The following is a 20,685-nucleotide window of genomic DNA, read 5'->3' on the forward strand; positions in this document are numbered from 1 at the left end:
CGTTCCACGATGTTTCCTGAATCACGCTCGAATTCTATTTTTGCAACGCTGCTCCCCGTCCTCTTACTTTTCCCCGTCGCCACAGTTCGCGAACGGCAAAGGTTGCCCGCGACACGCGATGTCCGTTAATTCCGCGATTGTCCGGCCGGCAATTAAACGCTCCGCGGAGAGAAGCGGAGTCTTGAGCCGGGCCTCGCGCGGTTAATCGAAAACTTCATCAGCGTCGCCGCCAGCCGCTGGGCTAATGATCGTAATTGCATCTGCCACGGTGCGGCCTGCGAGATTAGACAGGGATTTCACTTTTTCAGCGGGTCGTAAAACGCGGCCGACCGGCGCCCACCTTCACCGTGGGCCGGTGAAATGTGCATCGAGTTCATACTTCGAGCGGTTTTCCATTTCTTGGCGGCAATAGAATCATGTCAATACTATCGACGCCGGGTTTACGCGTCAATTTCACGCATAATGAATTTTCTGAGTATTTCGTGAATATTCGCGTCAGTTCTGACCGATGCGTCCTAACTGTCTACGTTTAACACGTTGACTGCCACGAATACAGTGATTTCTTTGGCAAAGATTAAAACGAAGAACTATTAATTAACCCTTAGCACTCCAGATGGTTTTGTAATTTTTATAGTATCCCTAGCGAAAATCAAAAATGCTATAACATTTAGATCTTTTATTTTCCGTAGTGCAACATTTGGATGTGTGTAAAATCTAATAATTGTAGGGTAGTTTCTTTAAGATTCATTAAAATATATAATATCATTCCTGGTGCAGTATTGGAGCCTAGAGTTCAAAGGGTTAATTCGTCACAATTCTTACGTTACATTGTCTAGTTATTAACGTTACCAAACATTTGTATTCCACATTAGTTGTCTTGTAAGTCATAATTATTCTCTCGTAATTTCGATGCTCCGCTCATCAGTGACCCCGTGGCGGTCAGCGTGTTAAATTTCTAATTTCCAAGATCCAATCACGATTGTCAATCTTTCTAGAATAAATAAACCCAGTTAAACACGTTTGCTAACGTTTCCAACAACCACGGCAATCGAGACCTCGGAAAATTTCGTTCGCCGCTTATCACGCGTGGAAAGTCGGTTCTCTCGTTTCTCCTTTTTCCCGCGCCTTTCTTTCCCCTTCGTCGGAATGGATGGACGTTCCAATTAGGATAATGGATGAACGTCGGTAGAAAAATGATAATTGCGTTTCTTGCGTACCGTTCTTGCCCGCCGCGAGCGGGACGCGGCAGCGTCTCGAAAAATGGCGCCGGAAAGAAGATCCTCGCGCGGCTTTTTTCCCGTTCCGAGTTTCGTCCGCGCGAGCGTGTACTTCGGAAAATTAGAAAGCCAGCCGGGCTGTCGTCACGAGGTCGACATAAAGGAAAACAGGGGATTCCCGAGCTCACGTGTCCCTCGTAAAGCGCGGAAACTCCGAATTGGCCTGCCTCGGCAGCCAAATCGAGCGATTTTCTTCGAGAATCACGTTCCAAGGGAACACCTCCGGTGTCCTCGATATGCGGGCGAGACAAAGAGCGGCGTGTAAATTACACGGACGCTCGGGATGGGGACGGGAGACATCGATCCGGAAGGGAAACCGTCCGACGAGCTTCCTTTCCCGACGTTCTTTTCATATTAATTCTTTCTTCGTTCTTTTCTTCAGGATTAGCGTTCATTTATCACGGGAACTAACGAGCGGTTGCATCTTTAAGAATGAATCATTTCGAGTATTTCATTTCCGTGCGGGAACTATGGGATCGAATTCGTCGAGATTTTAGCTGATTTATATCGCCGTTCGCGTGGCGCTGCATTAATTCACCCGGGAGTACTTCAAAACAGCGGTTATATCGGTACAATAAATTTCCAAGGGGAAATCGTTAACGTCGTTTCGATCCATTCGGCGGTTCCAGTAATGACGAGTGGCTCGGGAATCGACGTCGACGAAATATTCGCTCGCGAAGGAACTCGGCTCCCGGCCCTCTTTCGAGTCCGCCGTCGAAGGCAATTTGTTCGGCCGAGACTTTTCTACTGTGCGCCTTTAAAAAATTGCTTCCGGAGATACAGAGACCTCTATTGTGGCACGGTGGTCGAGGCGGAGCCACTAAAAGCTGCGGTTACGCGTTCATCTTCCACGCCAGCTGATGGGGTACGGAGTCGTCGGGGCCCGTCGAAAAATCAGCTGTCCATGGCCGTCCATTATCCTCGGGTAACCGACGGAAAACCAGACAGAAAGTCTGTCAATATCTCCTCTGACGGTGTAGTGGCACCTCGATTAACGTTCGAACTGTGTTTTCAAAAGACACCATTAAATGAGGTCATCTTAGCAAATAGTAAACGAGGACACAGAAAACGTCCAGCTAAGAATACTCTTAACTTTTACATTGTCTTGATGTCGATTCTTCAACGATAAGAACGTTATATCGATACGTGGGACATCTAAAACTTCGGAACTTAAATTCAGAGTTGTTTAAAGCTCGATGAGTTCCACAGCTAAAATTCACCAACTTACATTGAATCAGTGTTAATCAAAACGACGTTAAAAGCTCACTGTACCTCCTCTTTAACTTCAGAACCTACAAATGCCACGAATTGCCTTGAATTTTTGAACCTACGAAAGATCTTTCATTCCCCAATCCAAAATTCGAAGCAATTCGCCGAATCTGTAAGTTTGAAAATGAAAGAGGAGGTACATTGAATCAACGTTAATCGAAACAACGTTAAACAAAGTCGCCCACTACCTCATCTTTAATTTCCAAAGCCACAAATTCGAAGCAACTCGAATCCGCAATTCGAACGCACGACTCGACCTGCGTCCAACGTTCCCGATTTAATGCAGCGTCGCTCGGACGAACCTGAGCAGGGTCCCAGGAATAATACCCAGCGGTCCCGCGGTAATCGCGTCTGGGAAAATATTTATCGTGAATAATAACCGCGATGCACCCGACAATCAAAATGGCTCCCTCGTGGTCGCGCAGCGTTCCCCGGCTCTTTTCTCCTCGCTCTCCGCGACGCCAGGTATCGCCGGTTCTTTATGAAGAGGTCAACACAAAACGCGGCATGTGAATCCTCGAACGGAAGTCGATGGTCGTTGAAGCCTTCTCAATAGGCGACGACCTCTTACCTGAAAGGAGGCGACCTCCCCGGTACCTGCGCAGGGACCCGGGGCGAAGGACGAAGATTCGCTTCCGTTTCGTTCGCAGGGGCCGCGCGCGCGCGATGGGTTATCGCGGCGAATCGCGGGAGAGGAAGCTGCCCGGCGCGAAAATTAGCGTCCACCGTCCTGGAAACAGTCGAATTGCTGGCAGACACGCGACCGACCGAGAGATACCGAGTGTCGTCGTCGGTATCGCCTGTCACGATACGTTCGTTCGTTCGTTGGTTCGTTCGTTCGCTGCATGTCTCGTCGGGATCGTTCCTCTCGCGGACGATTTTAATAAGAACACGGCGAGAGAACGCGTTAGCCTTGGTGGCCGATGGCAGACATCCGCCGAACACTTTTCTCAACCGTGGTTTGCGACTACTTGCACTCGGTCGGATCGAGTTACCGATGCACCGATTTGTCCCGCGCTTGTCTTTCCTCGAAGAATCTGACGAAACTTCGCACGGAGGATAGAGCTTGCTCGCGGGACGGAGATTTGAAAGGTAGACGTTGAAAGAGATTGGGATTCGCAAGGAGTTCGTCGTGATTAGAGGATGAAACTTAGTTGAGAATACAGTTCGGTAGCTCCGGAGAGACATTGCTTCCATCGGAAGCATTAGAATTCAAATCCTTACGATCAGGTGTTAACTCGCAATACGACTTCTTCCGACTTCGACGGAACTGTCCATACTTGAAACAAGCAAATTCTAAACCGTAAATCACTACAATTAATAACAAGAATATCGAGCTCTTGAATAAATCAACTGAATTCCCTTAAAGTCTCCGACACAATATGCAAGTTATGGAAGAAACATTCGTAATATTAATCCGCCAGCCCTGCAACTCCAGCGATTACGAAAGCTGTCTTTACCTAGTTGTTTACGGTAGGGAAGAGGTTCCCGATGATCCCAGAAACTTTTACAGCGACTGTACGCTCGCGCCTCGAGGAGGTATAACATCTACCTAGGCGAGTGGAGCAGAAAGGGAAGAAGAAAGGTAAAGGGCAGGTGCGACTGTACCTAGCTACACACGCCGGTGTGTTCCGCCGGTAGATGTACGCCCCTGGCGCGCGGAGAGGAGAGGCGAAGGAAGGCTATATCCAATTATTAAAATTAGAGGCTCCGTCGCCTTCGGTGAAACACCACGGAAACCGATCTCCGTCTCTCCCTCTGTTGCCTCTTCCTCTCGTTGCAGTTCGCCCGATCCCTCGCCGACTTTCATCCCCCTTTTTTCCCTCCGTCGTGGCCTCGCGCATCATCCTCGCATCCTCCGCGATCCTCGATCGACCGGGGAGGGGGAGAAGCCAGCAGCGGCGGCCGCCCGGTTCGTTTTTCATCGTTTTTCGCGACCCCGGGCACCGTGAAAAGGATGACGCTTTTCAGGAAACAGGCCGCCCCATTCGGGCCGCCACTTTTGTTCCACTTTTCCTTCGCCTTTTTGTCAACCGACCGACGAAGATCGATACGGCCGAGGTCCCCCTCGCCGTTCCCCTGCGCTTCGTTTCCACCCCGTGGCACCCGGGGAAGCTTGTTGCCTTCGGAGAAACGCCAGATACGTCTCCGAGGAACGGTCCTCCTGAAAAAACGAGCTCGTCGCCTTCGGGACGGTCCCTTTCGGACCTGAAATACGGCAGAACGGACTCCGAAGAGGCTGGTGCATCATCCGGCAACTTCATTCTTCGGCGTCGAGACGCTCGGAAGATTGAAACGAACCTTCCGGGAATCCCGTCCGAGATGAGACGGCGGTCGTTGTCACTTTCCTCCCGCGAAACGAGCTTTAGAAAGCGAAAAGTCGCAGCGCCGCGTCGCAGGAGGGGATCTGCGAGCGAGATCGAGGACCCCGAAACTGGACGAGCCCGCGTCGAGGATCTCGGCCCACCCTCTTCCGATATCCTCGCGATCTCCGGCGATGCCCACCTTGACCTCTCGCTACCCGGTGGTCCCCGAAGTTCCTTGGTGGCCCGAGCGCCACGTAACTCGTCTATCTCGGACTTCGATCGTGGAATCATTTTCTGCCGGAATCCTCTGCCCCGCCCTGCTCCATTTTCACCCGGTATGCAATCTGGATGATCGCATATTCAGAACACCGCGCGCCGGAACACCTTGTCCCTGGCACATGCGACGCGGTGATAATTAACCCTCGGACGGTCGGTCGTCCGGCTGTCACGCTGGAAGTTGGGTCGTTTGCGATCTATTCTAAGACGCTCGTAACGTCTACTTTCAATTAAACCTCGCGGAAACTGCCCTCGCATGATTCAATTACGTTGGACTCCAATACAGTCGAAACTACTTCCAGTCTGCAGTCCTGAATACCAAACATCAACGTGACATTCGCAGCTCAACCCATCGACCCAAGATGAGTTTCATTTCCACTTTGCTGTCAATTTATCTAGCCACCACTCAAATCCGCCACGACCTGCGAACAAATGAAATTGCAGTCGAATCGCTCCGAATTGGTTCAAATTAACGATTACTCCGCATCACTGACTGTGCGGGTAGAATTCCGCCGGTTAATGAGTTAATACGCGGGCGCAGCAGCTCCGGCCAAGATTTTCGCCGCGTACCGATGCACCGTTGCGCCGGTCGCCCCTTCCGCACGTGTGCGCGTCCCCGGGACATGCACTCTCGGCGGTGCACGTCTCGTGCTGCGCTCTCGGTATGGTCAATGTCGTCCTTCTCCCTCCCCGCCCACCTCCGCCGCCCTCCGCCATTTGTCTCCGTTGCACGCGCGCACCTACATGCACGAACCCGAACCGGGCCTCGTCTCCTCGCCGCGTCCTCTCGCTCGCAGCCCTCTCCCTCTGTCCAGCCGGTGCATCCGTCGCGACCTCTCCGTCAGGGAGCATCGAGCGGGAGGCTCGTCCGACGCCCGAGAACGCGAGCCTGCCGCGGAGCCATTGTCTCGTCTGGCCGCTATTTATCAGGCCAACTTACGATTCTATCGTTCGCAAATGAATCCGGGTGGCGCGCCGCTTTTTGCGCCGGCGATCGAGCACCGGGACCCGTTTTTCCTTTCGCTTCACGGTAATCGCGATTGCTCGTTTCCCTGCCTCGACACTCTGCGACTCGGTCGTCTGTGGAGGACTCGTCTGAGAGTTGTGTTCGTTGGATCCTCTTAGTGAACTAGGAGTCGTGTTTAACCAGTTAAACGATGCATATGCGTACTGTAGGATCAACCAAGTGTCCTTGACTTGGATCATTCGGAACCTTAGTTATCCGCGAATTCAATGGTTTAGAGTTTTCAACCCTTAACTACTGAGTTTCAGACTTTATACATCATCGGTAAGCGATATCACTATAAATGAAATCTTAACCATTTCTATGGGACTACACGGAATCACCGGAAATCGGTTAACTCTCATTTGTCGTTTGATTGAATACACCGAAATTATGAACACTGAAATTCAATATTCAATTTTATATCACATATCAATGAACCGTAGATAAATCAGTTCCAACCCTTAATTCATATTAAATTATCCTTTATGTTATTTACTAACAGTGTTACCAACATTTCAACAGAGGATAATAAACATTTATAACGAAACCCATTCTCGAGTGCAAAGGGTTGAACGTTCCTCGAAGAATCCTCTGGAGCCTCGGCGCTCGATTCGCTGGCTGTGCGATTATATCAGACAGCCGAGGTACCACTATCGATTGCCCAATTAAACGAGATAATCAATGCTCCGCCGTACACGCGTTTCCATACGCGAGCCTCCAATTTCTCGTTCCGACGTTCATCGATCAGGAACGCGGCGGAATGGTCGCGGTACGTAGGAAGCCCGGCGCTGTTCCTCGTTCCGGCGTCGGACGAGGCGGTCGGCCGTACGTACGCATCAACCACACCTCGCTCGGCGGCGTGGTCATTGTCCCGTCAGTGCGCTATCTATCGTGGCCAGGCCCAGGCAATGCGCGATGTATAAATGGATCTAGGTGGCTGCCATCGCGTACCAACGGGTCGTCTCTCGCGAGGGACGACCGTAGAAAGAAGAAAGAGGCGAAGCCGGAGGGACGCCGAGAGGAACGGAGGACGAAGACGGAGGGACGGAGAGACGCTGAGGTTGCCTCTCCTCGCTCGTTCTCCCTCCCTCCGGCTGGGCCTGACAAAAGCCGACCTTCGAGCTGACATTCACTTCACATCCGAGCTTCTCTTTCTCCCTCCGTCCCTCTTCCTCTTCTTCTCCGCTTCCCGCTTTCCCTCCGTCCCTTTTCACCTCGGTCTCTCTTCCTTCTCGCTGGACCCGAGATAGCCTCCTCTCGCAGAGAGGACTGGACCCGACCGACCGACCAACCGACCGACCGACCGACCGACCGACCGACCGACCGACCGTCCGAGCACAAAGACCCGTCATTCCAGCCAACTCGCGTGTCCTTCCTCTCCTCGCCGACGTGGAAACAAAGTTCAGCCGAGGAGAACCGTCCGCAACGAGCTGGCCGCGAGCCGGCCGCGAGCTTGCGGCGCTACGAACCCGCTGACCCACGATCTCATCGCTCGCTTCCGTTCCTCGACCGGTGTGCACCGTGAATTCCGATCGCTGGCGTTCCTAAGGGTAGCGTCTAGTTTTTCACCTGTTACGGAAGGTGGCTGCGCAGGAAGAAATTATGACCGGCGAAAGCAGAAGCTTCACGATGATCATAGGATCGATATTGTACCTTTCATTACGAAGTTACAGGAATTCAATCAGGATGGTTAAGTGTAATTCGAATTTCCAATAATCGCGAAGATCGGTCTACCGATAAGTTGAACAATTCAATTGGAAGAAATGATCTCGATAGTCGAGCTCTCTGGTGATCATCTAGCTCCAGGATCGTCGAGGAACTTCCGGGAAAGCCTCCTGGCGTTGCAGTCTCTCGAATTCACGCGGTTCCGGCGAGAAGCTCGGCAAAGGGACAGAAGGAACGCGTGTCGCGTAGCGAGAGCAAGAAATCTTTGGTTCCTAACGGCGCGACGCGCTCTTTTCTCTGCGTTTTTTGTTCTTCCCCTTTCTTCGGTGCCCTCTGCCTGAGGGGACGAACGGGGACCGCTAAAAGGAACATCTCCGCTTGTATTTCCCAGCGGGAAAGGGAGCACCGTTCGAGCACGAGGCGGGCGGATGCGAGTATCGCTTACCCGCCGCATCGCGCCGGATGCGCGCACGCATCGGGATCGGTAGGAAGAGGGAAGCGAGCGAAAGGAAGAAAAAACCGGGGAACGGGAATCGAAGGAAATCGGGAAGTCGTGGGGTAACGGTGACCCAGAAATCCACGGGCGGGCGGGGTACGGTCCGCGCGACGGGGCGATCGGTTCGGTTTTCGGCCGCAGGAAACTCTCGAATTCCTCCTTCCGAACAGGTTTGCGACCGCGTCATTAAATTTCGACGACGGATCGAGGCGCCAAGACCGCCGGGGATACAACGCCGGCTTGTGTTTTCACGAAATTCGTAACCGATCGAAGAAATCCCCGTAATCCTTACTGCACACCGTGCAGTTAATCCTCTGAGAGGATAACAAGAGGCTCCGATTACGTTCGTATTATCGGAAGATTAGCGAGGCGAGACCGCAGCGTAATTGTTGAACTCCTCGCCGGCTCCCTATCGGGGATTTCAGGTCTTCCCCGATCGGTCGCGTTCCCAGGCGATGGCTTCGCGAAAATTTGAATACGCCACGGGCTTCCGCGGCTTTCCGATACAATTTCGACGGTTCTCAGCCTGCCTCGTCTCGCAATTATTCCAATCGTTCCGTCGCAACGGTTTAATTTTTCAAGTGTCGAATCTCTCACGAAATGCTCAAGATTCAAACTTTCTCTCCATAATTCCTGTCGAATCTTCAATTTTCTTACGAACTTTCCAATTCTTCCGGTATACGTTTTATAATATCTTTCTCAATCTCCCGTCAGTGATTTCTTGAAATCTCGCATTTCCCGGCGTTTCCCGAAATCTTCCCGAATTCCCCACGGAACGAAAACCGCAGCGGAGCCGCGAAGCCAGGACGCCTCGCCTATTTGTAATTACGGTCTCGCGCGATCTGCATACAATGCGCCGGCGTGTCGCTCGAGTTGGCAACGAAGTTCCACCGATGACCTTCCTCTTCTTCCTTCCCCGGCGCGCTCGCCTTTTTCTCCCGGCGCGGCGAACAGCTCGTTCCGGCAATCTACTCTCGCTTCGAAATTCCGCGGCTCCGGCCCGCTGCATTCCCGTCCGATGCTCGCTCGCCGGCGCGTCCGCCCGGTGACACACGATCAAAGGGATATCCCTGCGGCGGGTCGAGTTTTCGGGCTCGAATTTTCGAAAATCCCAGGGTCGAGGGCCATCGAAGGTCCACTCGTGACCCTGTCTTCGGCGTTCTCTATAAAACCAGCCTCGCCCGTTCCGTCCTTCTTGTTCTTCTTTCCTCGGAACACTGCGCTGCTCGCGAATCTCCTTTGTTCTCCGGTGTGCAAGAGCCCGAGGAAAGTTTCGAAGAAGCGTGGAAGTTCGGCGACTCACGGTACCTTTGGTCCACCCGGTTGAACTTCGAGGCCTGCTCCTAACGGTCCTTCCACGCTCAACGTTCGGATGCTGGAACTACTGAGCAAGTCGGAATGATCCATTTCTGATTTCTTCTTTCTGCAATTGTTAGGTAACAGATGTTTCTCTGAGAAATTATTAGACACTGAATGATACGCAAACTGAATTGCGAATTAATTGAAGTCTCGATACAGAGAATTGAGGAAATTAATGTTTCGGCTTGTGAAACTATTATACGTATTAGAAGCTATAGAGAAGGGCTTTCTGATCTAGGAAAAACGAAGAATGAGTAAATCCTTGGATAACTGAAGTGAATATTATTCATTCCATTAAAATTTACGAAAATCAGGAAACAAAAAATCTTGCATTGACTTCTGAGCGACTGATGGAGCAGATTTCTTATTTTCTCTTTTGTTATATACATATTTCATAGTCGAGTTATAGAAAATAGTGATTCCTTGTTTTTAACCTTTGCACTCGAGAGGTGCCTCTCACTCACCAATTGATTTCATACAGTAAAACTATAAAATTTGATACTTAACATTAAACTTCGTGCAATGCATCAGTTTGAGAAATATTCAAACAAAACAGCTTTGTCCCTCGATAGAAGTGTGATTTCTCGTCGAGTTAGTTTTACAAAATATCCTCTCTATCTCATCAGAAGACGTTAAAAAAAATTTATATATCACTATAAATGAAATCTTAACCATTTCTATGGGACTACACGGAATCACCCGAAATCGGTTAACTCTACTCAAGAGGCGACTCTCATTCATCGTTTGATTCAATACACCGAAGTTATACATTGAAATTCAATTTAAATATTTAGAAATATCTAATGAAGAACTTCCGAATGCAAAGGGTTAATTCATTGTGTTTCGTTCGGAACGTCTTCTGTGCTCCACGAGAGTTTCAGTTTAACAAGATTACGGCGGAATCGAGAGAAACGCGACGAGGGAAGCGTAGTTAGGCGTATATTCAGGGAATTATCGGCAATCTTGGGTGCACCTTTGCAGGTGTCGATAGACGGAGGAAGAAACGAAGTAGATAAAGCACGGTCGTGCTCCTCTGGGAGAGTTTTCGGGCGCGGATAGAATGTTGCGTGAAAGCCTGCGGGCAGGTAGATGCTACTCCGAAATCTACTTTGAATCTCAGGTCAGGGATGTTGTATTCAGGTGAGAGAGCAGCCTCCCCTTCTTTGTCGAGCAAGTTTGCCCGCCGTCCAAGTTAAATACCTGACCGAACGAGGCGCGCGATCGGCTCACCCCACTCTATCCTATTTAAGGTTCAATTTACGGCGTCGACGGTTACGTGAACGAGCTTCGAAAGCTCGAAGCTTCCCGAAAATTCGCACCTTCGACCATTCCAATCCAAAATTTTCGCTTCACTTTCAAAAGAATTCTGTTAACTTCAATTTCGAAGTCGAAGCTTCCACCAAACGTTCGATAAAACTCGAATATCCGAGTATCAAACTCAACATCTTCGAACATGAACAATTGAAATATTCGAATCTCAGACTAGAACTTTCCATCGAATCCCGAAAGCAATTCAAACACGGATTTCCATAATTTCGAGATCTTCGTTTAACCTAATACCACGTGTTTTTAACAAACCATACGATGTGACTCTCAGTCACTTAAGAATAGAAGGAATGATTAGAATGTTTTCGTTTATAGGAGCCAAATTTTAAAAACTTTTGGAAATACAGTATGAAATAATAAAATTTAAGTAAAAAGTTCAAATGTGACTCGAAGTCGCGGTTCGATTAGGCTTAACGGTGGTTCCCCCGACAAAGCCGCGGTGTCCACGGAAGATCCGCGTGTCCCGGAAAAATGAGACCGTTCTACGGTCGCAAAGTCCGCGCGTACGTTCGTTCGGGTCGGAATTACCCGGTAAAAAGCGAGAACGCGCTCGGGGCCGTGTATATCGGGTTTTCCCGGCGCACAAAAGCGTCGGACGGTTTCTAGCGCATACATACGCGGCCGACAGAGGCGGTCGTTTCGCACGCATCCGTCATTGACCCCGAAAATACGTTCGGTTATTCCGTAAAATTTATACAGAATTCACGGGCAGAGACGACGGTCGCGCGTATAAACGCGCGCGCGGGCCGCGACGTGTGCGTCGACAAAAGTTTAAAGGGGATGCGCCGTGCGCCGGCCGAAAAGAAGCGCACTCGAAACGGTGCCGTGATCTCTCGCGGCAGCCGGTTACGGTACTCGAGTTTCAAGGGGAATTTAATTATCCCGCGCTTTTGATGCCATTATTTTGCACGATATTACGCCGTAATTATCCGCCGCTCGTCTCAATGGGTCGTGGATTAAAATCTCAGGGACTTCTCGGTTTTCTTTTTCTCCTCCGCCTCTCTTCCTCCTTTTTCCATTCCGTTCCTCCTCTTTCCCATTATTTTTTCCCTCCCGTTTTGTTCCCGCTCCTCTCCGGACGGTTTGCTCGCGTTCGAGCGCCGCGGTTTTACGCTTCTCGTTTCACCGGAGATTCGATCATTCCTCTCTCGCAATCGGCGCCCTTGAACGCGCGTTCGATCCGTCGACGAGCGGACGCGGCCGTCACCGATATTTCTCATCCTCCTTTCGGACCATTCGAATTCGTCGGAAAAGACGCGAGCCCCCTTCCTCCACGGCTCCTTTGTTCGACCGCGGAATTGCCGAATCGGTCATTCGAGTCATGCGCTCTCGGATTTCGGAGTCCGGAGACATCTCGTGAAACGGTGGACGCGATCAACGGTCCACGACTTGCGATTTCCATCGCCTCGACTCAACTTTATCCGATAAAACCCTTATTGCCCAAAAAGAAAAGAGACAGTAACATCTACAATCATCACAATATCTACCCACAACCGTAGAATCATTACAAAATTAATCAACCTACACCAAAGAAATCCCAAACTTCAATCATCTAACACCCTCTCAAACTCCACAAATCAAGCCACACTCGAATAATCAACACGCACGATCACAAGCAAAGCTCCCCGAGAGCTAATGAAACGAATTCCATCCGATTCCACAGCAGTTCGAGGAACCGTCACGCGGAAGGTGTCTCGCAGCGTCCCGTTCACCGCTGGCCACGATTTTTCCCCGCAGATAGAACCGTCGATATCAATCTCGCGTGGTTAGGCACACCTGAAATTCTGTTCGACGCGGGCGCAGGAGGAAGGAGAGAGACGGAGCGAGCCCACGGACCGCCTCCCCGCCCCTCGCGCGCTCGCGCGCGCGCCGCGACGAGCTCCTTTCACCTTTCCCTTCACCGTCCACCCAGGCATTTGTCATTCCGTTCGGTCCTCCGGGTGTCCGACTTCCTTTTACCTGGTACCTCGGTCCCCGAAAAAGGGCCGTTCTCCCCGGGCCTGGCCTTGAACCTCTCCCCGCCGCCGCTCGTCCCGCCTACGAGGGTTCCGCTTGGAATCCGCGTGCCGGATTTTTATTCCGTAGAAACCGAGGCCTCGCTCTCTTCTCCCTTTCGTCAGCGAAGAGAGACCCGCGGCGTCGACCTCGGCCGGAGAAAGGGAGAGAAATGCGCCGCGGCTTTATGACGTATTATTACGTCGTACTTCCTGAAGGTGAACGCGCAACGATCGGCGCCGATCGCCGGAGAAACGCGGGGACCGCGTCCTGCTAATGGATATTTAAAAGGAAACGGCCGCGGAGCTGGTTCCTGCAGCATCTCGGGTTTCCTTCGACGCGCTGCCGGTTTCGAGACCCGTTCCTTTTGGAAACGATTCTTTCGACTTCTGGCTTTCCCTCTCTTGTCTTTCGTCTTTGTATAGTCGAGTTACGTGGAATAGTCGTCGTTACCGCTACTGAGTATTCAACGCGGACCACTGTCGACGCTTCGGCGAGATGAAGTGTTTATACTCGGAAGACAAAGTCGGAAACGAAGGATTTAATTACTTAAACAGCTAAGGACCAGCCCGAACTTTCCATTTTTTCTAGTGATTAATACATCGTACGCCGGATAAATTTCAGCTAGTAAAAACGCGAGCGTCGGTGATTATACTGATACATTTTTAAACATCAATCAAGTCGAAATTTCTAACTTGCGAAAAGAATAAGTACTAAAATGTTATATGAACGTAGAATTAGCAATTAAACGGTAGACTAACAATCCCGCATTATCGCGGGGTCGACGCGCAATGTGTTAAGCAATTGATAGATAATTTCGCTTCGTCTGTCGAAGGTTTCGTACATTTCACAGAAATCGTTCGCATAGAGTTAATATGATTCATACGTGATACGCAGTGTTAACATACTGTTAACCGGCAGTTTTACGCAGAAGCTATGTCACCGGTTATTATTCTGCAAATACGAAAGTGAAACAACCTGAATAAGCTTCAATATATCTTTACTGTATGTAATGAATTCAAACGAAACATCGGGCATATCTTTTAAATAAATACTAACATTTTGCTGTTGCATTCTACACTGCTCTGCGCTTCAAAAATTGAAACAGCCAATACCAGTTCGGACACGAGTGAACTCGCGACCGGTCAACAACGTAAGTTAGGTGAAACGAATAACTTAGCAACAGATTTTGAACACCAGACAGGTCTACTCAGTCCAACATCGAAGTGAGAGAATTAAAACCTCTTTGTCTTGATACGATAGTTTAGGTTGTCACGGTGATAAATCAATATTCATTGTCCAAAACGTTTCCCATGGCAGTTTTCCTTCGTAAAGTAATTATACTCGAATGTTACCTGCAACGCTTAACATTACGTTTCCTCGTATCCTCCGATTCTTTTCACGGACGCGCGGCTAAAGGCTGAAGGCGTCTAGGTAGCCGTAGACACCCCATTGTACTCGCACACTTTATTGTGTCCAGAACATGTGTACTAAAAGCGCTTCGGAGCAGGTATATGGGTAGTTTATAGTACACCTCGCCGGTTCTGATTCCCATAGGCCGCTCGGAGCGGCCGGCGTCCACGCGGAAAGGGTTAAGACGGTCGAAGCACACCGGCTCGAGGTGGACGGGAACGGTTTCGTCGAATTTCGGCGGTCGGAACGGCGCGATAGGCTTCCGCAGGGCACCAGACGCGCTCGTGTCGGGCTGATTCAACGTCGGAACAGTTGGTTACATGGGAGAGGGACGGCCGGCGAGGGCAGCGCGGTGTTGCGTACGTGTGTCTAATATCAGATCCCAACGAGGAGGCTGCGGGGACCGATCCTTCATGCCGCGTGGAAGCCTCCGCGCGCGGGTATCTTTAATGAATCTCCTGTTATCGATTTCTCGGGGATGCCGGACGACCCGTCGCGAAAACCGCTTGCCCTCTCCCCCGGCTCCGCCGCCCGCCGGCGCGGCTAAAACTCGACACCGGAGGAGTCTCTTTTGTTCTTGCGGTGCCAGCGTCACGGGGACCGCGTAATCTCGTTTTTAATGCCGGATTCTCGCGTGCGACTCGAAATCTCCGGTTTCTCGGGGAAATCGTCGGAGCACGTTCCCCGTGATTCCAAACGGGCTTATCAATGGATGTAACGTCCGCGAAAGTATTCGGTAGGATTATTGAAAGGAGAAATTTAGAGTTTGATATTTCGAGCGTTGTCAGGTTGATTCGAGGTAGCTAAAGATACTTTAAGATTGGCAGGTTCATTGAACGTCGCGAAGGAAGTGAATGAGATTTAAAAAGAGTGGATGCATTAAAGTCGGTTTTAATAGAGACTTCTTTTATTTTCAGTGGAATTAGTTTAGAGGTTCGTTTTATTTTCGTTCGCTCGTTCGTGATTCGGTCCGACGGAGAGATCGACGAACTTGCGCGGACGTTTCCCGTTTTTGGTTCGACGGAGATTCGAATGCATCCCGTCGAGCGATAAAAGCGGGGAGGACAGGGCGACGTCGAAGAATCGTCGGTGATTCTCGGCGGATAGAATCGGACGGCAAATTGTGCGGCACTTCGCGGCGGTTCGCTCTCTTGTGCCGTCGATCGCGCGCGAGCAGGTACACATTTTTCCGGGGTTAATTCGACGGCCGACTGCCTGGGTTCAGGGAGCGGTCCGCGAAACCCCACTGCACGAGGGAGAACCCTCGTATCCCTTCGACCTATCGCTGTTCCACTCTTATTCGCGTTCCCTTTCCTTCTATCCAGCTCGTTCCCCCCCGGGTAAACGTTTCAGCACTGGGTAGGCTTAAACATTGGCGTAGGGGCCGGGGGCCGGCCGTGTTCGTGCACACGGAACACTCGGGTTTCCTCCGAAACGCGTTTATACAACTGCCGTTTCAGATCCGGGAAATTAATACAGGATAATGCTGTTCCATACGAATTATTTGTGCTTATCGAGTAGTACGCAGTATGGGCGATACGAGGAGCTGCTAGATTCTTGGGAATTTTGCAAATACTCGCTGACTCGATGGTTTCTCTTTTTTTCATCTATGCTTGTTACAGTAATACGTAACAAAGAATTCTCCTCTCAAACATGCTAGCAAGCTTCAATCTATTCATCTATGCTCGTTCGTTGCAGTAATACATAACAAACAAATTAAAGAATTCTATAGCATCTACAATAATTTACACTACAGATATATAACTAATCTTCCAACCAGCACGAAGCTTCAATCTATTCATCTATGCTCGTTTGTTACAATACGTAACAAATTAAAGAATTCTATAACATCTACAATAATTTACACTACAGATATATAACTAGTCTCCCAACCATGCCAACGATCTTCAATCTATTCATCTATGCTCGTTCGTCGCAATAATGCATAACGAACAAATTAAAGAATTCTATAAGATGTACAATGATTTACACCACAACTACGTAATCTCCCAAGCATCAACGCTCCATCAGAACCGAGAGCACTCCCGATCATCAATGAAATCACCGAAACGTACGGCGGCGGAGGCACCGAGAATTCCGTATGGTACGCCGATGCGTGTGGTCGGGCGAACGGTCGTTCTCGGGGCGCTCGTGGCGGTCGGTACGCGACTGGGAACCCGCCGCCTTTTTCTCCCCCCACCACTGGGCGGCGCTCCATGCGCGTCGGAGTCGGCGAGCGGGCTCGGGCTCAGTCTTCGTTGGATCGTCGCCGAGTGTGTGTCGTAGGTTCGTGCGCTCGTTCGCCTCCTTGTGCGTCGATTCGGCGTGGGTTTTTTCGGTTCGCCTCGCCTCGTTTCTCCAACCCCCGGTTTCTCGCTCGCCCTCCGTCCACCCCCCACCCCCGTTTCTAATTTTTCATTTCTTTTTGTTTTCCTTCGTTCTCGACGTGAACCGCGCGCGTTTCCCCGAGTCTCTCTCGCGCCACGGGAGAAAGGGAGCAACAGCAGCAGCAGCATCATCAGCATCATCAAGAGGGACAGGCGAGAGAAAGAGAAAGCGTGAAAGGGGTTGACGGCGAGGAGGGTTAGAAGAAGTTCTCCTATATGTTTCGTGCGAGTGTTACGAGCTGCTCGTCGCGCGGCGGTTCGGACCAGTGGTGAAACACGGCCGCGAACAACGAGGGTACCAGGAAGAAGACGACGAAGAGGAGGAGGAGGAGGTGGTGGAGGAGCGATAATACGAGGAACGTTGTGTGCTGTAGTAGTGCGTGCGCGGAGTGTGCAATATTTTGTTGGTTACTCGCGCCAAGGCTGCATGGACCGGGGACATCACGCGAGCAAACACGAGAGGCATCGTGACACGTTCGCCGTATACGTCGCGCGAGATATGGATTGGGCGGTGAAGGCTCGCCGAACGTAAGTCCCCCTGGCACTCTAACATTTACACACCGCACCGCCCCGGCGTCCCTTACGTTTGGACCGCCCGTTCTATATCCTAAGCCATTCCGCGGTCTCGATATTCCGCGGGTCCCTAACGGCAGGTCCTGGGAGCCTCTTTGCACCAGCCGGAAGCGTTCCGCGCAACAACGCTCCGTCATCGGGTGACACATTGATTCGTCATTGCCGTGTCTCCGCTTCGAAAGAGTGAGGTGTGCGGGATGGCTTGTGATATGTGCGTATCGCGACAGTGCTCTCGACTAGAAAACAGCTGCGTCTTGTCCTGTGAACCACCCTCTACGTATTCCGCCCCGCGACCATTCCGCGTTCTCTAGTGCAGGCCGTAGAGTCTTCCTCCGAGGTCATTGGAAGCGATTGGTTCAGAATGTAAGCATTAGTTTATCATTATCGTGTTTCTCTGTAACGGAGCAAGGTGCGCGAAGGGTTGTGGTACTTTGTGCGTCCGACCAGTGTTGTGCTGAATCCCGTCGGTGGTGTTTGGGAAGCAACGGTCCTTTCGGAGCAGCGCTCGTAACGGTGGAATGAGTACAGTGGGTCTGGAAGGAGCTGGCAAAGTGTAAAATGGTTGCTGCTTGGCTTTCAGGGAGCTGTGATTCGTAAATGATCCCTCGAATTGCTACCTTTCTCAGTGCTCGGTCGGAGGGGTGATCCTGTGCAGGGGTAGCTAAGTCCATGAAACGCGACTGAAGTCTTTGGGTTGTTTCCGTTGGGTATAAACGGTTTTTAAAGTTTAAAGAGATGGAGAGACTCGCCACGGCTCGATCGAACCGGCTGCGGCAGAAGCCGAAGCGAAGCACCGCGGCGCCGACTCTCGCGGAATCGAACCGACGGCGTTCGGGAACGAGTTTGCTTTCGCGACTTGTCACACTCGCTCGTGTCTCGAGGTCAGTGTTGTTTGCCCAGTCGTCTCGTCGCGGCGTGTATAAATAAGGCAACCATCCGTCAGCCGCTCGATACGCGACGAATAAACGAGCAGCGCCTCGCGAGTCGTTGGCGTGTTATCCCAGCCCGGCCCCGTGGGAAATACGCTCGGCCAGCGGCCGGATTCGCGCCGCGAATTCACCGCACCGTGAACGCGCGTTCCGCGGAAGCGCGCCACCCGCTCGAAACCCGCGTTGCTGGTTCAATTTCAAGTTCCCTCGTGTACACCGACTCTCGCAGGATGTTCCTTTCCTTCTCGAAATTAGCTTATTCGACGGACTTCGGGGTTTTTTCTTGGCGCAGGCTACGCTCGCCGCGTTTCAACGGGCCGCGTGGGATATTCTGGCTTTCGAAATGATCGTTGTTTCGATACTTGCGGTTTCGTCTTCGTAGATTTGGACTTCCGTTGATGCTTTAGTGCCACGTGTACGTATGGTACACGAGAATCTCTGAGAGAATATTTTTAAGGACACTGGTCACGGATAGTGATATAGAAATCAGCGAGAACATAAAGGAACAGTATCAAAATATATAAAAATAACTTAATACTTTATTGAAAAAATCGAGTTCCTAAGTAAAATATAATTAAAATTTCCGTGTTAATTTGCTGCGCGTTGTTGCGTGATATTCTGATTTTCGATTTTGAGGAACTAAGTTCTTCGGGGTTTTTTCTAGACTTTGGCTTCAGATGTATTGTCGTAATGACTGTCGCAGGATATTTTACTTCTATTTGTTTTTACTTCAAAGATTAAACTTCTGTTTCGCTGTTCCCGTAAGATATTCTGTACTCCGAAACCAGATACCCCAGTGCTCGTCGCCTTTCTTCTATATCTGTGCATCACTCGTCGCATTATCTATAAGTGTTCCATCTTCCAAAACATACGCCGTTGAGACGCTCATTTCCGTTCTCCCAGGTTCAGCCTCGTTATCGCGTTATCTCGCAGCGCTCCGAAAACCCACCGCGATTTAAACGTCGCAGCCGCTTCTTCATTGTCCCTCGAGCGAGTACGGTGTCACTCGTCGACACCATTCACTAATGGTCTATTAAACTCAGCCTTGCCCGGCGCAGACAGCCAAATGTGCCTCGCAACGTTGACGGGCGGGTCTCTTGTTGTGCAGGGATATTTTTAGTGAACCAGGGTTAAAACGTACTCCTTTCCGCCGGTGAAACCGTTTGGCTTAACATCTGTGTAACGTCTATCAGAATTTAATCTGTCTCCCCTTAATCCCTCGTTCTCTGCCCCCAATCGAATCCAGCTCCATCTTTAAATGCACGTCGCATCGGTTCTCGCAAGAAATCCGCGTTCTCACCGAGAGCTCGCCAGGAAACCCTTACGCTCGGTTCTAAATCGACGCGTAACGCGTACCGGTGTGTCCCCTATCGATGGTAATCCGATCTATCCACGCACACACGCCGCGTACGCGTACGACCGCTCGGATCGCGGCCGCGGCTATCGAGCCTCCTTTCTCTCATTCATTATTCCCTTTAATTCCCAGCGTCGTCGTCGTCGTCGTCGTCGTCGGCGTTGCGTAACCCCCTCGCAACTCGCCGACAATGTCGCCGCGGCCGAAGGACGCAACCAGCGAAGAGGCGCGTCCGTCCGCGAACAGGGCGAACATTGTTCCCTCGCGGCGGAACGACGCCGGGGAGAGCGAGAGGAGACGGTGTATCCCGGTTCCCGCGGACACGGGTGGCCGTTAAGCCGGCTCCGGGCATCGCGGAACAGCTGCGCGTTGTTTAACGACACAACACCGGCGAGCCCCGCGCGCCTGATAAACGTCAGGAGCATGTGCGCGATGGGGAGGTGGGATAAACCGTGGAATAACACGCTTAGACGAGTCGTAGACCGCGAAGGCGGAGCTAGAGCGAACGCGGTGCAGTCGAGTTGTGCGCCTGCCGAGTCGATATCTCGCTCGGATTTCCGTTGCAGTGATCGTCGGACGAACACGCGTCGAAATCGACGTTTCCCAGTGAATTTCGCGAGGGGAAGCCGAGAGGAAGCGCGGTTGGTGAAGTGTGCCTCCCCGTAAATGACAAGATGTGTCGGATCATTTGGACCGGATGCTTTCTTCTGCGATCGACTAGTCTCCCGGGGAACTCTTTCTGCCTCCAACGTTCTCCTCGCGTCTCGGTTCCTCGGCTTTCCGCGGAAAGATCGGAGATTCCCGAGATACGGGAACCGCCGTTGAAGCTTTTCTCCGCGCGGAATGGATTGCCAGCGTGGAAATTTACGGGCGAAGGGTGTCGATACCTGGGATAGGTTCTGGAGGGAGGATCGCGAGGAATGGAGGCTTTTGTCGCGAGCGCGGGGGCAGATTCCGCCGCGGCGGTTCCCGGCGGCGTTGCGCCGTGAAAGAAATCAATGAATCGCCCCCGTCTTTCGCCGTGTAAATTTTCCGTGGCCGGTTCAATCGCGGG

At 51.2% G+C, this 20,685-nt stretch overlaps 1 protein-coding gene across 5 annotated transcripts in view; it reads left to right on the forward strand.

Annotated features, from left to right (window-relative positions):
* The window catches only part of LOC116430708 (protein gustavus), a 146,100-nt gene that overhangs the window by 77,005 nt on the left and 48,410 nt on the right, over positions 1–20,685 (forward strand). For 2 of the 5 annotated variants that reach the window (XM_076372334.1, XM_076372336.1), the window contains exon 1: positions 17,045–17,303. The exons of 2 other annotated variants lie outside the window; for them this stretch is intronic. In XM_076372334.1, the coding sequence (XP_076228449.1) occupies positions 17,203–17,303 (101 nt within the window). In that variant the 5' untranslated portion in view covers positions 17,045–17,202. Of the gene's footprint in view, positions 1–17,044; positions 17,304–17,405; positions 17,712–20,685 lie in introns of those variants that run through there. One more of the 5 variants, XM_076372337.1, reaches the window with a different exon arrangement.

This window comes from Nomia melanderi, chromosome 11, assembly GCF_051020985.1.
Source record: "Nomia melanderi isolate GNS246 chromosome 11, iyNomMela1, whole genome shotgun sequence".
NCBI lineage: Eukaryota > Metazoa > Arthropoda > Insecta > Hymenoptera > Halictidae > Nomia > Nomia melanderi.